We start from the raw sequence: 15252 nt of genomic DNA on the forward strand, positions 1-15252 counted from the left end.
TCAGATCTTTCTGATACCGGATCTCTTGCTTTTTACCACTATATTCTCTTCCCTCCAGACATTTTAAATTTAGAGAAAAGATTACAAAACTACAATTATGAAACCTTGTCCCACAGAGGAAAGGCTCAAGAATGAAAAATTAACTTTGCACCTAGAAAAGAAAGATTGAGAGATTTAACAATTAGGAATATAATGAATTTGTATGCAGAAGGATAATTTTCTGTATTTCCTAAGAAAAAAAGAAACATATGTCCTTAATTCATAAAAATGAAATGAAATTTAAATATTTAGCGAGCTCTTAATCAAGCACTTCATTTTGGTAAGGGTTAACTCTTCATGTTATGCACTAGCATTTGATGAGACATCTTCATGATTTGAAAGAAAAAGAAAAGGTAGATAATGGATTTAATTGATACAATTTTACATACAAATACAAAGGATACATAACATTCAGGACTAAACAGTTAAGGCCCTTTTAATTCTAATAGAGATAGTAACAGTACCTCTCATCTAGGTAGCACTGATTATTTCACAGATATCAGCAAAGAGCTCTCTAGATATCTTATTTAATCCCCCAAGCAAGCCTCTAAAGTAGGTATTACTTTACTGTGCCTTTTTTTTACAGGTGAGAAACCTAGTACTCAAAGAAGGGAAGTCGTTTTCCCAAGGTCACCCAGCTAGGAAAGAGTGGAATTGGGATTATACGATGGTTCAATCTCTCATTTCCTCATCTTTCTAAAACACTCTAAAGAAACACAATAAAATCACATGTGAGCATTACATATTGATATGGCCAATCACAGGCAAAATACCTGGAGTAGTCTAAGTCAGTTTTTATTTGTATATATGTAGGTCTTTCTTGAATTACAAATCTTGATCTCCTTTGAGAATATCACTGCTATTATAACTGTACAATTTTAATATCCACCCAATACATAAATTACCTACATTTAGGTGGGTAATTTAAAAATATATACATGGAAAAACATACAGTGCTTACAAACCAAATGCAAATAAAAATCTTTTAAAAATCTTAGAAATTCATTAAGCAGGTTATGTCGATCCTATTAAAAATGGTTTTTCTATGTACAATACATAATCTTTAAAAATACTATTCCAGGAAACAAAAATTCTTTGGTTCAGCAAAGGGATTCTAAATGTGGAAATTCAATTTGTTAAGAATGCACCTTCCTGGGCTGGGCCTCTCTTATCTGGTTTAATTCTTCAGGAAGCATGTAGCTGACTTTCTTTGAATGAAGAAAATATGGGTGGGGTGTGGGTAGAGGCTCCTATTCCCATAGGACATCTGCATATAAAAATATAACCAGAAGCTTGAATAATGCAGTAACTTAGCCTGTATTTTTACTTTGCCAGATCTAAAAGATACAGAGAAAGTCTGCTTCCTATCCATTTTGGAAGGAAGGTGAGGAAGTGATAGAAACATTTACTAGTAAAGTTCTTAGGTACTGGTGTCCAACGCTGTTGAAACTATTCTCTTCATTATTTGGAAGACTGCATGGAGGAGACGGGAGGAGGGCAGATGCTAGATGATGCTTTCACTTCTCCAGCAGCTTGCCTGCCTGAACAATCTAAAATTATAAGCACATCATGACTCAGATGTCTTTACAAAGAGTTAACTCAGCAGTGATTGTAGTGCATCAACATTTACCAATGGCACCTTCATTAAAAATTAACTCTAGTTAGTCTATATTCTTGGTTTATTAATAGGAACAATCACAGAACTGCCCAAAATATCTCAGTCTCAGAGTCAGCAACCTTACCTCTCAGACTTTATTCGCCTCCACGTTTAATGGGAAGGAAAAGCCTTCACAATTTTGTTCCTGCATGATTTCTATTTTGATTATAAAAATACTTAGTCTATAAGATAAAACCTTTGTAAAAGTCCATCACTTAATAGCACATTAAAACCACCTTTAACAAGGCTTTGGAAAGTCTCTGAGGTATCACAGCTGGTCACAGGAGAATGGAAAATATTTTTTGCTCTGTTTATTTTTCTAAGCTCCCTAATAGAATATAATAACCTTGTTGGATTAATTAACTCATTTATTTTAGGGAGCCATACTAAACACTCAAACTTGCCTTTCCCCAGACTATTATCAGAAGCACCTTAATACATTTCTAAGTTTAATGCAAGTAAAAGTCAAGTGCCTCTTTTGACTACCAAGACTTCTGCAAACCACCACTTTAATGCTTCAATGTTTACATGGAGTTGTTGAGAGCAGGGGAAATCTTCCAAAATCCACCCTTTTTCTTGATACTATTTGCATGTCTTAGTTGCTCAAGGGCAAGTTGTTTTTTTAAACCTTATTAGGGCTCAAAGGAGATGAATATGATCAGGATGGAGCAATGGATTGCAGAGAGCACTATGTCCCTTCAACAAAAATGGTTCTGACTGTGGAGAGAATAGTCTTCAACATTTGAGAAAAGCAAAGAATAGAATACATGAATAATTCACAGCATCTAAATAAGACATTAACATTCAGAACCACCTCCATACCCACTATCATCCACCCCAGCTCATGGGCAGGGATTTCTTTTCCCTAAGGGTCTTCCAAAAGAAATCACAATATGCCATAGAGAGAAATAATCAGTATTGGATTATTGGTGCTCGTAGTCTTCTGTAGTAGACAGGCAGTAATCATTTTTTTTTTCTGTCAGAAATCTTTATCCCAGCCTGAAAGCTCATCTGGAGGCACTCCCTTTTCAGGAGGATACTTGTCAAAGTAGCTGTGATCGGTGGGTCCATTGAGCTAATAGAGAAAGAAAGGGTTAAAGCAAAGGTGAGCAAGATGTTGACTACGGCAATGCCTCCCATATCTGAACACAGATTTTAAGCTGCAACTACTGGTAAGTTACATAGAAGGAAAAGAGATCAACACTCATTTTTGAGTCACACTCTCAGGCTCATAAGATCTCTCCTTTGGACCAAATGGGTCAGCTCACTGGATGACATTCGATGGAAGCTACCTAGCCTGATGAGTTATTTCAAAAAAAAAAAAAAAGAGACAGAAATGATGTTTAATTTTTTTTCAAATTAAAAATATTTTAAAATCAGTTTAAAAAAATCAAAATTTGCCAGACTCCTCCTAGTTTATGAAAGTGTCTCACCACCCTTGAACCTGTATATGGCTAATTGACCATAGCACATCTCCAGGGTGGCAAACAGGAAAAATTCAAAATCTTACTGGCCGGCTGAAAGAGTGAAATGACTCTTTTGCAAATTAGGTGGTTTCCACTTCTTTACTTCCCAGCAAATGTAAGAAGTATCTAACTGAATTATCAGATGATAGATCATTAAAAATACTATTTACGATTGAGCATAATACGTTTTGGAGAGGGGAGGGAGGTCACCAAGGCGTTCAAAGTGACATTGCTTTGTAAAACCCTCGGCTCCCATATGTTTATTTATGTGAACACATCTCTTAGCACTTATATCCACACAATTTTATTTTTATTTATTTATTTTTTAAAATATATCTTTATTGATTTCAGAGAGAGGAAAGGAGAGGGAGAGAGAGAGGGAGAAACATCAATGATGAGAGAGTCATTGATCGGCTGCAGCCCGCAACCCAGGCATGTGCCCCGACCGGGAATCGAACCCTGATCGCCTGGATCCTAGGTCGACGCTCAACCGCTGAGCCACGCCTGGCCAGGCTCCACACAATTTTAAAAAGGAATAAAACTGATGTGGAGTAGAGTCCATTTTTTAAATAAATAAAATTTACCCACAGGCACCTTAAATACTTTCTTTACAAAACCTGTTTAATAATTACCTTAAAATTGTATAATATATTTATGTTGTTTGAGACTGTATGCTATAAAAATGTAATTATAACTGAATCCAGAAGAAATATTTGTGTTGTACAGAAATGGTGGTGGTCACCGGAATTTTAAAATTTATAAAACTGTAATTGAAAGGCACTGAAAGAATGATTGATTAAAGATTGCCAAGTATAAAAATATTTTACATCAGAATGCAATTTTGAGAGGAAAATGGAATGGAAATATGGAAATATGAATTCAGAAAGAAAAAGGAATGTTGTAATATTTGTCTATTTTTTAATGACTCGTATCAAATCTCAATAATATATTGGATATATTTAAAGGGCTAAAGAAACAGTAGTGTTGCACTTTAAAATGTCAATAGTTTAACATACTAGAAATTATATGCTCCATAATAATTTAAATGTACAATAAAAAAATTCAGACGTCAATCTAAAAATATACAAGGGGAGACGTAGATCTTCAAAATTCCTCTAGAGAGAACACAGCATAAAGTTTGCAGGGTGCTGAGCCAGGTCATTCCTGAGTCATTCTTCCCTCAAGTTAGCGAATGTTCTGCTTTCTCTAGAGCTGCGCTGTCCACCCAGCTGCCTGTGGGGACTGAGCACGTGAAATGAAATGTAGCTAAGCCCGAACTGACATGTGCTGAAAGTGTAAAATCCACTTGGGAATGTGAAGACTTAGCATGGAAAAAAACCCTGTAACATCTCATTAATACTTCATGTTGATTACATATTGAAGTGATAATATTTTGGATATTAAGTTAAAATTAATTTCACCTATTTCTTTTTACCTCGTTTAACATGGCTACTAGGAAATTTCAAATTGCCTATATGGTTCATACTATATGTCTAGAGCTCTCTGTCAGCCTAACACACTGATAACTTGAGGACTTCGATGTATACGTAATTGATTCCTGAGAGCAGAGCTAATGCTCATCAAACAGGCAATACTATTTAGTCCCTACTATCACAACTGTTATAACATTTTAACTTAATTTTTAAAAAATAATTTAAAAATCTAAAATCTGCTACATACACAGACATCTAAAATCTGTTTATGAAACAAATACCTACAAATAATTATGAGAGTAATATAGAAATAGCATACCTCTCTTCGTAAAGGTGATGGAAGGTTCCGTGCTTTCAGTCCCTCCCAATTAAAACCACTTAACCACCTGAGGAACGAGCAAAGTACAGAGGAATATTACATGCCTGAAAACAATCAGCATGTCAGCTATCTGTCAGTCTATTTTGTCGTCTGCTTTCTGCCAGCAATGTGGTCAGAGGGAAATACTTTCCTTTTTTACTGAGAAAACTGAAGCAAAGAAGAGAACACTCACAGTCTTCCACCAGGACACCTTCCTACCCACTCACAACTGCATGTTCCCTTCTCTCCAGTACCACGGATTAACTGCCTTTGCTTCTAGCGAAGGTTAACTCCTCTTCTGTGCACTTGAGCCTGTAGACTCTTCTCTATTCAAAGTCATGCTCCTGCAATTCCCTTCCCTCCTGAATCTTCAACATCTTCTCTACTGGATCATTCTCATCAGTATGGAAACGTTTTATTTTTTCCAACCACAAAACACTCTCTTTTGACCTGCGCTCCCTTCCAACTCTCCCTCCATTTCTTTCCTTCCCTCGGAGGAAAACTCCTTGAAATAGTGACCTGATCACTCTATTTACCCATTTTCTCCCGACTGCACTGCAATCAGGTTTCACCCCCCACTCCACTGAGCGGTGTCAGCGCTCAGTCCCTCTTACTTAGCGTGTTAGAAGCATGTGCCACAGTCCGCCACTCACACGCCCTGAAACCCTTCTTCCCTCGGCTTCTGGGACAGCTGCTGCCCTGGCTTTCTTCCTGCCCTCTCGGTGCTATCCCCCACTTCCCACTGCTGTTTCCATGGGACGTTGGTGTGATCCAGGCTCAGTCCTTGCATTTCTTTTTTCAATACTCTCACTTTCTAGGTAATCCCATTCAGTCTTGTGGCTTTTAATAGCATTTATATATCGGTTACTCCCAGATTTCTGTTTCTACTCAAGACTTCTCCGTTGCTTTACACGCTATTAGCTACAACTGCCAATCATTACCTCCCAACTGGACGTCTACCAGGCATCCAGCGTGTATCAGGTCCACCTGGAGCTCCAGATTTCCCCTAACAAACTTGCCTTAACTCTTCCAACTGCTTAAACCGAAGACCTTGAGTGTTGATATTGTTTACCTTTTTTTTTCTGCCTGTCACCTTTCGCCAAAATCAAAACAATAGAAACACTTAAGTTAATTTTAGATACTAATAATACTAGGAAGATTAACGAGAATAAAGTGGTAGATAATGAAGGATGGGGATGGGTTGGAAGGGGCTGTTTTTAGCAAGGGTAGTATTTGAAGAAAGGACATTTGAATTAAGGCCACAATGAAAAGAAGGAAGCCATAGGCAGATCTGTGGCAAGAGCCTTCCAAGTGGATGGAATGGAATGAGCTTTAGTGTGGTGAATGCAGGGGAAACTAGAAAAAAAAATGATGTCTGAAAAATGGTCAGAGGCGAGATTACATAAGGCCTTGTAGGACACAGTAAGGAATCAGAGTTTTATGCATAATGGAAAGCCATACGAAAGTTCTAAGTAAATGATGCAATCTAGATGAGTAGTCACCTGGGACAGCATTAGCGTGGGACTGGGAGGTGGGAGGGTGAGACTGAAGGCAGGGAGGCTTTAGGAGGCTGTCACATTCCCCTGTCTATTGGCCATACCAGAAATTACGCTCTTCTACCCTTCTCAATCTCTTTCACCCCTGGAGTTGGTTTTGGTTCAGTCCTTGACTGGATTTCTCATTCCACGTCTAAGCTTAGGAAGAGAGAAAGTACAGAAAACAGAGAGGGCAGGTTCTAGAACATTCCATGTCAGGTGCCGTTTTTAACCCCAAGTGCCATTTTGGTATAAGCTACTGAGACACTAGTCAAAGAGCAGGAGTCAGACAGTAACCTCAGCTGTACAGCTTCCCTTGAACTTGCTACGAAACCACAGGAGTCCTCTCCTTGGTCCACCCATCAGCTTCTTTGCACAGCCTGCCGCTCCATTTTAGGGATTTCCAGGCTCACAGTTCTGTGGATTCTTTCCCTTTGACACCAAACACTGCCACCACTCCTTTTAGCATATTTTACAATGCTCTCTTCCCAGAAGCTACTCCAGAAATATTAACAAAAATCATTACTGTTACTCTACTGAATCAAAGAGCCTATGTGTTCCTTGCTGAGCACTTGTTACAATTTGACTTAGGGCAATATTTACTTGACACGAGTGGCTATTCACTTAACACGTGGCCTTTTCACACTAACCACATTTTAAGTAGTGCAAGTGCCAGCATGCACTCATATGTGAATAATTACCAAAGAAATGTTCGCAGTAACAGCACATAAATTCTTTCTTCGTCTTTAGAAGACTTGTGGCAGCTATTCTTGAAAGTAATTTTAGAGACCAGAAATAATATGAAGACACTGAAACCAAATTATTCCTCTACCTAGCAGGAAAGATTTAATTGTACCCTACAAGTATATTATCTCTTTTTTCAGAGAAATGTTGGGAGATGTAATTGGTGCCTAGTTTATAAGCGAGCTCATAAACAGGGAAGGGAGGAACTCTATTTTTAGGACAGATGATTTAAGACAATGGGCAAACATATAACAATATGCCACATTTTACTGTATTGTTTTTGAATACAAAATTAAAGTGAATAGCTCTCTAAGAAAAAAATAAAAGTTTTACTTTGGAGAAGAATGGGGAAATCTGATGGCAAATTTTAGAAAGATTTTTTTTTAATTCCAAGAATAAACTAGGTAGAGAAGCTATATATTTGGGGGACTTGTGGAAGGTTTTAGAATATTCCTATTTGAAGGCAGAGAGAGATCTGTTTTTCAGGCTTCTCCTCCAATTTTATATCTTTAAAAAACACTGTGAAAATAGGATAAAATAAGGTTTTTGACCCCTCTGGGCTCACCATCAGGCACTGTGTAAATCTGGCTCATCTTACTAGTGAACATTACCCTACACACTGTACTCTGACCCTACAGATACGTGGCAAAAAACCCACCCTGCCTATTAAAAAGAGTGGGCAAACTGATTTCTGCAGGGAAAGAAATTCAAAACTCTTCATTTCCATGCAAAGGTGAGAAAATTCTCTGGCATCAATTTCCATGTACATCCAATCACAATCGACAGGTACATTTAAGTGAGCCTCAGGTAAATAAGTAAAAGATAAAACTGGAGCCTATTCACATTTCTATCACTATTTCCCAATTACCCCAAAGAAAAACAGGAAGATGCTTCTGTAATGAAATAAAGGAGGAGAGTGTGTTGAAAGGATCGCTTTAATTGATGGAACACTTGTTTGTTCCCTATGAATGGTGCGTTTCTGTGTCAGGTTACAGTGAAATAAGAAATTGTGATAACAGCTTGTAGGAAAAGGGATAAATCGGAATCTAAGGCAAGTAAAGAACTTCACACTGGAGGCAATCGAAGGGTGACAAGAACAATAAAATACTCTAAACACCTTAATGTCTATAAAACCCACAGATGTGTCTGCCTCCCTCCCTCCCCAATACACCCTTAAGGCAGAGCCCTCTATGAATTTACAATGTTGAATACATGGCTTTAATTCAAGAAAGCTCATGAATAGATAGAGCAGGGTTGGCAGCTGCATCGCCAGTGTTAAGGAAAATGAATAGTATTTCTATCCAACAGCATCTCTCCCTTTATTTTCACACTCTGTTGATGTGTCTTTAATTCTTCAGTGAAAATATCCGGAGAGGAATGCGATAGTGAAAGTTGTTTTCACTTCTGAAAGTGAACGCATCAGTGTGCTCAAAGGTTTTCATTAATGAAATTCTCAAATTTATTTTTTGTACTAGCAACAGATGATGTATTATATCTGTAAATCATAAGCAAAATTAAAACATCTTGAGGATTACAGGATTTAGCTAGGCATCAATTTGAAGAAGAAAAAAAATCTTGAAGGCTTGAACTTCCACATATGTAACCAATTAAGAAAGGATATGTTATGGAAGTTCTCTATGGTTCTCAAGGACAGATTTAGAAATTCACAGAACTTGAAAAGATCTGTGCTACATTACTGCATAAGGATAAAACGTAGTTTGAGGTTTTGTGGAAATCAATGGACTCTACTCAAAAAGTAAAATACAACACGAGGCTTCAGAATTTGGAAAGCTAGTCAAAAGAAAATTATATTAAAAATAAATGTATATTAATAAAAACTAAAATGCAATACTATTTAATGGTTAATTTGGCAGACCCATTCTCTTGAATACTGACAACAATAACTATTCTACTTTAATTATAAATCAAATGTGAAAATTAGAACAATTCATTTACAGACTCCTTGTTGATATTTAGAAATAAAAATAAAGGTAACAATGGATAAAAATCTAACTTGCTACAACTTGAAGATGTGATTTTATAACTTGTTTTAAACTTCATCCATTCATGATATGAATTTCCAGCATGAGGGAAGTAATTTTGAGACTGATTACTGGGACTGCATCTAGTAAAACACAAGTTAAATATAAAGTGCCAAAAAGGAAAAACTGAGAGTCTGTAAAGGAACCCTTGTAGTTTACTGAGAGAAGCTTCAAGATTACCACAGTTTGCTATAAATTTCTGTATTTTGGGGGCCAAGAAGTAACTATGTACCTGTGTTTCTTAATGTCATTGATTCCATTCTTCAGATTTCCCAGCCTTTCTGTTGGATTTTGCCTAAAATAATAATTTTTTAAAAGATGGTTTATAATAATTATGCTAGAATAAGTTTTAAATAAAATTTAACATTTCTTTATTCATTTATTCAACAATATTCATAGACAAAGCATCTGAGGGGGATAAAAAACACACGGCTCCTCTCTAGGGGAGCTACTGTTAAATTAGAGTTAGGAATATGTCTACATCTTTATGTATGTATCTATATTTCTATCTATATCTATATATCTCCTAGTACTTTAAATGCACTAGACATGAATACGTAAAAGAACAGGAGGGGGCTATTTTATAAACTCTACCGAGAAAATCAGGGAAAGCTTTAGAGAATCATTTACACCTCAGCTGGAAGCATCAGAAATTCCTGCTGGCAACCCACAGCTAGGTTTCATGTTCTATATTTAGTAAATTTTAATGCTTTAAAAAAAGTTCAAATGTGCAAAAAAACAGCAACAAAGCAAAGTTCAAACAAAATTATATAACTCTTCTGTTCTCCAATAAATTATCTTTAGTGGTGAACAGGAACTTAGAGTAACTGAAAATAAGTCCAGGAGCCTGGGCCAAGATGGTGATGCAGGAAGAACCTGAACTCGCCTCTTCCCGTGAACACACCCAATCTACAGCTACACGTGGAACAATTCTCTCTGACAAAGACCTGACAAGGAGCTGAACAGCTCCCTCACAGCCAATGGTACAAGGGCCACATGGAGGCAGGTAGGAGAGGGGGAGGCAGTCTCTCCAAAAAATCCAAATCTTCTCCTGAGGAACAAGGGTTTCATGCTCCACATCACTCCAACCCTTGGGACTCTCAATGGAGAGATGAGCACCCAAAATGTCCAGCTCACGTTTAGGAGACTTAAAGGGCTGTAGGGAACTGAGGTACTCTGCTAAGGGCTGACACACACACTCATTTGCCCCAAGGACCAGCACAAAAGGAGTGGTCCAAAAAGTGTGTAGACTGTATGTAAAGGAGATTCATTTGCGAATCTTAAAGTGTCTGCCAGAGAGGCAGGGGCCTGTTGAGACTCTCTCAGGGATGGAGGTGCTGGCAGGTGCCATTTTTGCACTCTCCCTCTACCTGGATAGTGCCAGCAAGCACACCCCACCCCAGAGCTCTCCTGCAGCCTCCCAGAAGCAGCCCCACTCTCCCCTACTGCCTTTCTAAAGCCAGCACACATGTGCGGTCCACACAGCAGACACGCTAACCAGATGGACTTAATAGATATATACAGAAAACTCCATCCATAAGCAACAGAATACACGTTTTTCTCAAGTGCACATGGAACATTCTACAGGACAGATCATATGTTAGGGCACAAAACAAGTCTCAATAAATTTAGAGAAAATAGAAGTCTTATCAAGTATCTTTTTCAACCACAACAGTATGAAACTAGAAATCAAATACAAGAAGAAAACTGGACAAATCATAAATATGTGGAGAGTAAATAACATACTACTGAACAACCAATGAGTCAATGAAGAAATTAAAGTAGAAATCAAAAAATACCTTGAGACTAATGAAAATGGAAATACAACTTACCAAAATCTATAGGATGCAGGAAAATCAGTTCTAAGAAGGAAGATCATAGTGAGATAGGCCTACCTCAAGAAACAAAAAAATCCCAAATAAACAACTTAACTTTACACCTCAAGGAGCTACCAAAAGAAGAACAAAGCTGAAAGTTAGTAGAAGGAAGGAAACAATAAAGACCAGAGGGGAAAAAAAAGAGAAAGAAATAGAGGCTAAAAATACAATAGAAAAGATCAACAAAACTAAGCGCTGGTTCTACAGAAAGATAAAATTGACATATCTTTAGTTAGACTCACCAAGAATAAAAGAAAAAGAGCTCAGAAATTAAAGAGAAGCTACAGCCGATACCACAGAAATGCAAAGGATCTTAAGAGACTGCTATGAACAGTTATGCGCCAACAAATTAGATACCTAGAAGAAACAGATAAATTCTTAGAAACGTATACTATTGCAAGACTGAGTCATGAAAAAATAGAAAATCTTAATAAAGATTATTAGTAAGGAGACTGAATCAGTAATCAAAAACTTGCCAATAAACAAAAGTCCAGGACCAGATGGCTTCAAAGGTGAATTCTACCAAATGTTTAAAAAGAAGGTTTAATTCCTATACCTCTCAAAGTCTTTCAAAAAATTGAAAAGAAGTGAATGCTTCCAAACTCATTTTATGAGGCCCAAACCAGACAAGGACACACATACATAAAAATGCAGGCCAATATCCCTGATGAACATAGATGTAAAAGTCCTCAACAAAATGTTAGCAAACAAAACATACACCATAATCGGGTAGGATTTATTCCAGTGATACAAAGATGGTTCAACATCTGTAAGTCAATCAATGTGAAACATCACAATAATAAAATGAAGAATAAAAATCATATGATTATCTCGACAGATCCCCAAAAAAGCATTTGACAAAATTCAACATCCATTTATAATAAAAACTCTCAAAAGAAGTAGGTATAGAGAGAATGTACCTCAACATAATAAAGACCATATGTGACGAGGCTCCAGCTAACATTATGCTCAATGATGAAAAGCTTAAAGTTTTTCTCTAAGATCAGGAACAAGACATGGATATCCACTCTCACCACTTTTATTCAACACAGCATTAGAAGTCCTAGTTAGAGCAATTAGGCAAGAAAAAATAGACCTCCACACTGAAAAGGGAGAAGTAAAACCGTCACTATTCGCAGATGACATAATTTTATATAAAGAAAACCCTAACGACTCCATCAAAAAAACTGTTAGAACTAAAAAACAAAGTCAGTAGAGTTGCAGGGTACAAAATTAACATACATAAAGATCAGAGTGGAAAAAAAAATATATGTAGAATCTAAAAAGAAAACAAACAAAATTCATAAATTCAGAGAACAAAATAGTGCTGCCAGTATGGAGGGAGAGTGGGGATGTAAAAAAATGGGTAAATGAGGTGGAGAGGTCCAAACTTCCAGTTATAAAATTAATAAGCCATGGTGATGTAACTTACAGCGTGGGAGTCTAGTCAATAATATTGTAGTGAATATTTAAATGTTGCCGAGAGAGTAAATCTTAAAAGTTCTCATCACAAGAAAAAAAATTTTTTGTAATTGTATGGTGACAGATAGTAACTAAACTTACTGTGGTAATCATTCTGCAGCGTTTACAAATATCAAATCATTGCATTGTACATGTGAAACTAATATAATATTATATATCAATTATACCTAAATAATAATAAAAAAATAAAATAAGACAAGTACTTTTTTAAAAATGAAGATTAAAAGAGGGCATATAGTAACACTTTATCATCACCATTGATTTTCTCTCAAAATAAGAAGATTGTAAATTAATTACTCCTTTATTAAGCTAAGGTTTGTGGTTCCATTTTGCTTTATAACAGATAAGGGTGATTCCTGAAGTAATCTGAAATATTTAAATCTCTTTTATAATTAGGTCCTATGATTCTGTAACATAAGGTAAACTCCAACTGTCAGCGTAGACTTCAAAACAGAAAATGATTTTCTTTAATTATAATTTAGCTGCAGAGAGAAGTAAAAAAGTAAACATATACCTAATTTAAAATGTGTGGAAATAGAAATAAGAAGCCTTCATTCTTTCCCCAGGAACAAGAGTTTCTAACTGTCATTCTCACCTGCAAAGCCTCCTAATCAAATCCTCAGGTTTTCTTGTTATTTTTCTGGGAAAATCCATTTTTTCAATTCCTTTGAGAATCAAATTGTAGGTCATCATTTGGTCAGTCCCAGAAAAGGGTGGGCTAGAGAAAAGACAAAACAGGACACTAGGACCAGGGTCTGAGGCACATTTACAAACAAGACCTCCCTCCCTCCCTCCCTCCCTCCCTCCCTTTTCATTAATTTCACATCACTCAACAAATTATATACACATACAAGTAATTTGTCAGGTGGTGATAATCACTAGAAAGAAAAATAAAGGGGGTGACAGAAAATGACAGAGGTGTGATTTTTTTTAGACAGAGTGGGCACCAGAAGCCTCTTCATAAGCTGACAGAGGGTCAGAGGTGTGGCTGAGGGGAAGGGCGAATGAGCCACAGCTTTGGCGGCGGTCCTCGGATTCCCAGACAGCAAGCGAAGGCCGGGCGCGGGCGCGGGCGCGGGCACAGGCCGTCGGTGGAGCAGTGAGGGGGCAGTGCTGCCAGTGGAGCGAGCAGCAGGACACGGTCACAATGTTACACAGACGGAGTGGGCTGCGGTGGGGCCTGGGGATGCCTTGTGAGGCAAGGGGTGCAGTTCACAGCAGCAGGGCAGTGGGCGGGCCTAAGCTGTGACGGTGACAGTGGTGGAGGAAGGAGGTCCTGGCACCCGGACTAGGATGGCGGTGGTGAAGGTGGAGACCGACTGGGTTCTGATTACTCAGACGGTAAAGCCAACGGGATCTGCTGCCGAGGTGAACGCGGAACATGGCAGAAAGAATTCGAGAGCGCTGAGCGAGCGCTTTCACCTCCGGGATGGCGCTAACATCGACCCAGAGCAAGAAGAAAGCCTGGGGGGGGGGGGGGGGTGCAGGGCAGGTTATTAAGGGGAATTAAGAGTGATGTTTTGAACCTAAAACAGAGATGCCAAGCAGGCAGCTGAATTTATGAATCTGACATTCATGGGAGAGGCTAGGGCTAGAGGTATGATTCTGAGAAGTCACCGGACAGTATTTATGAGCACGGAACTTGATGATATCACCCAGGGAGTGAGTAGATGGGACAGAGACCAAGACCTGAAGTGGCCCAATACTGAGAGGTCAGGCTGACGAGAGGGACCCAGCAACGGAGGCTGAGATGGAGCCACCCAGGAGGGAACAGAGATGGGAGAAAGAGGTCCTGTAAGGAGAGTATTTCAAGGGAAGCATTGCCAAAGCGAGTAAGAAAGCACTGGGGATTGAATCTGAATAACATTTTAATGCACACACTTTGCTTTTAAAAATCCTTCGATATCTATTCTTTTGTGTCACTCAATATTTGAAAAATAAAGATGGCTTTCATGAACTGCTTGCTGCTTGTTGGTCATGCTTGAGACCTAGTTGGTATTGAGAATCCCCACTCTGGGTAAGGTAATGAGGTCCGTGCACTAACTTTTCAAGAATCTGTGTTTCAAAAGGGACATCTGTAATATTTTAAACAAAAATAAAATTTAAAAATTTTAAAAACAGAATCTGTGTTTCACTTGTAAAGAAAATGAGGCAGGAAACAAAAACATGGCTATAATATTTTCAACTCGTTTATATATTTAAAACTGTATTGTGTTTTGTTTAGCTTTTGTTTTTTAGTTATTTTCTCATTTTCATTTACCTCCTGACTCTAGTGTTCAGGGCATTTAAAATGAACTTTTCTTGTGCCCTACCCTGAAAACCTTTACAGAAACAAATTTTCAGCTTTTTAATGACAGCTCAAGCTACCTTAGCAACTCCAAATTATTGTGTTTTTTCCCCCTTCCTTGTTCCCGCATTTTATTTTCCTTCACCTTTAACAATTTATTCCAGTTGGTGAAGACTGAAATGTTTATTCTCCAGTTACCTACAGGAAACATCGCGTGTCTCTTAGAAATGCAGCTAACAAATTTTCCAGGGACAAGAAAGCAAGTTCACAAAATAGAATTCCTTGTGTCCCAAGACCTTAAGAAACTTTCTCTCTGAATGACTATCTGGATA

At 37.8% G+C, this 15252-nt stretch overlaps 1 protein-coding gene across 1 annotated transcript in view; it reads right to left on the reverse strand.

Annotated features, from left to right (window-relative positions):
• Positions 1–376: 376 nt before the first annotated feature.
• Positions 377–15252, reverse strand: part of PRKG2 (protein kinase cGMP-dependent 2) — an 86624-nt gene continuing 71748 nt past the window's right edge. Inside the window, exons 16-19 of the mRNA XM_081140586.1 lie at positions 13229–13351; positions 9507–9569; positions 4915–4981; positions 377–2771 (exon numbers count right to left, since the gene is read on the reverse strand). Coding sequence (XP_080996712.1) covers positions 2676–2771; positions 4915–4981; positions 9507–9569; positions 13229–13351 — 349 coding nt within the window. The 3' untranslated portion in view covers positions 377–2675. The remainder of the gene's footprint in view (positions 2772–4914; positions 4982–9506; positions 9570–13228; positions 13352–15252) is intronic.

Source organism: Miniopterus schreibersii, assembly GCF_964146895.1.
Source record: "Miniopterus schreibersii genome assembly, chromosome: 1".
Classification (NCBI taxonomy): domain Eukaryota; kingdom Metazoa; phylum Chordata; class Mammalia; order Chiroptera; family Miniopteridae; genus Miniopterus; species Miniopterus schreibersii.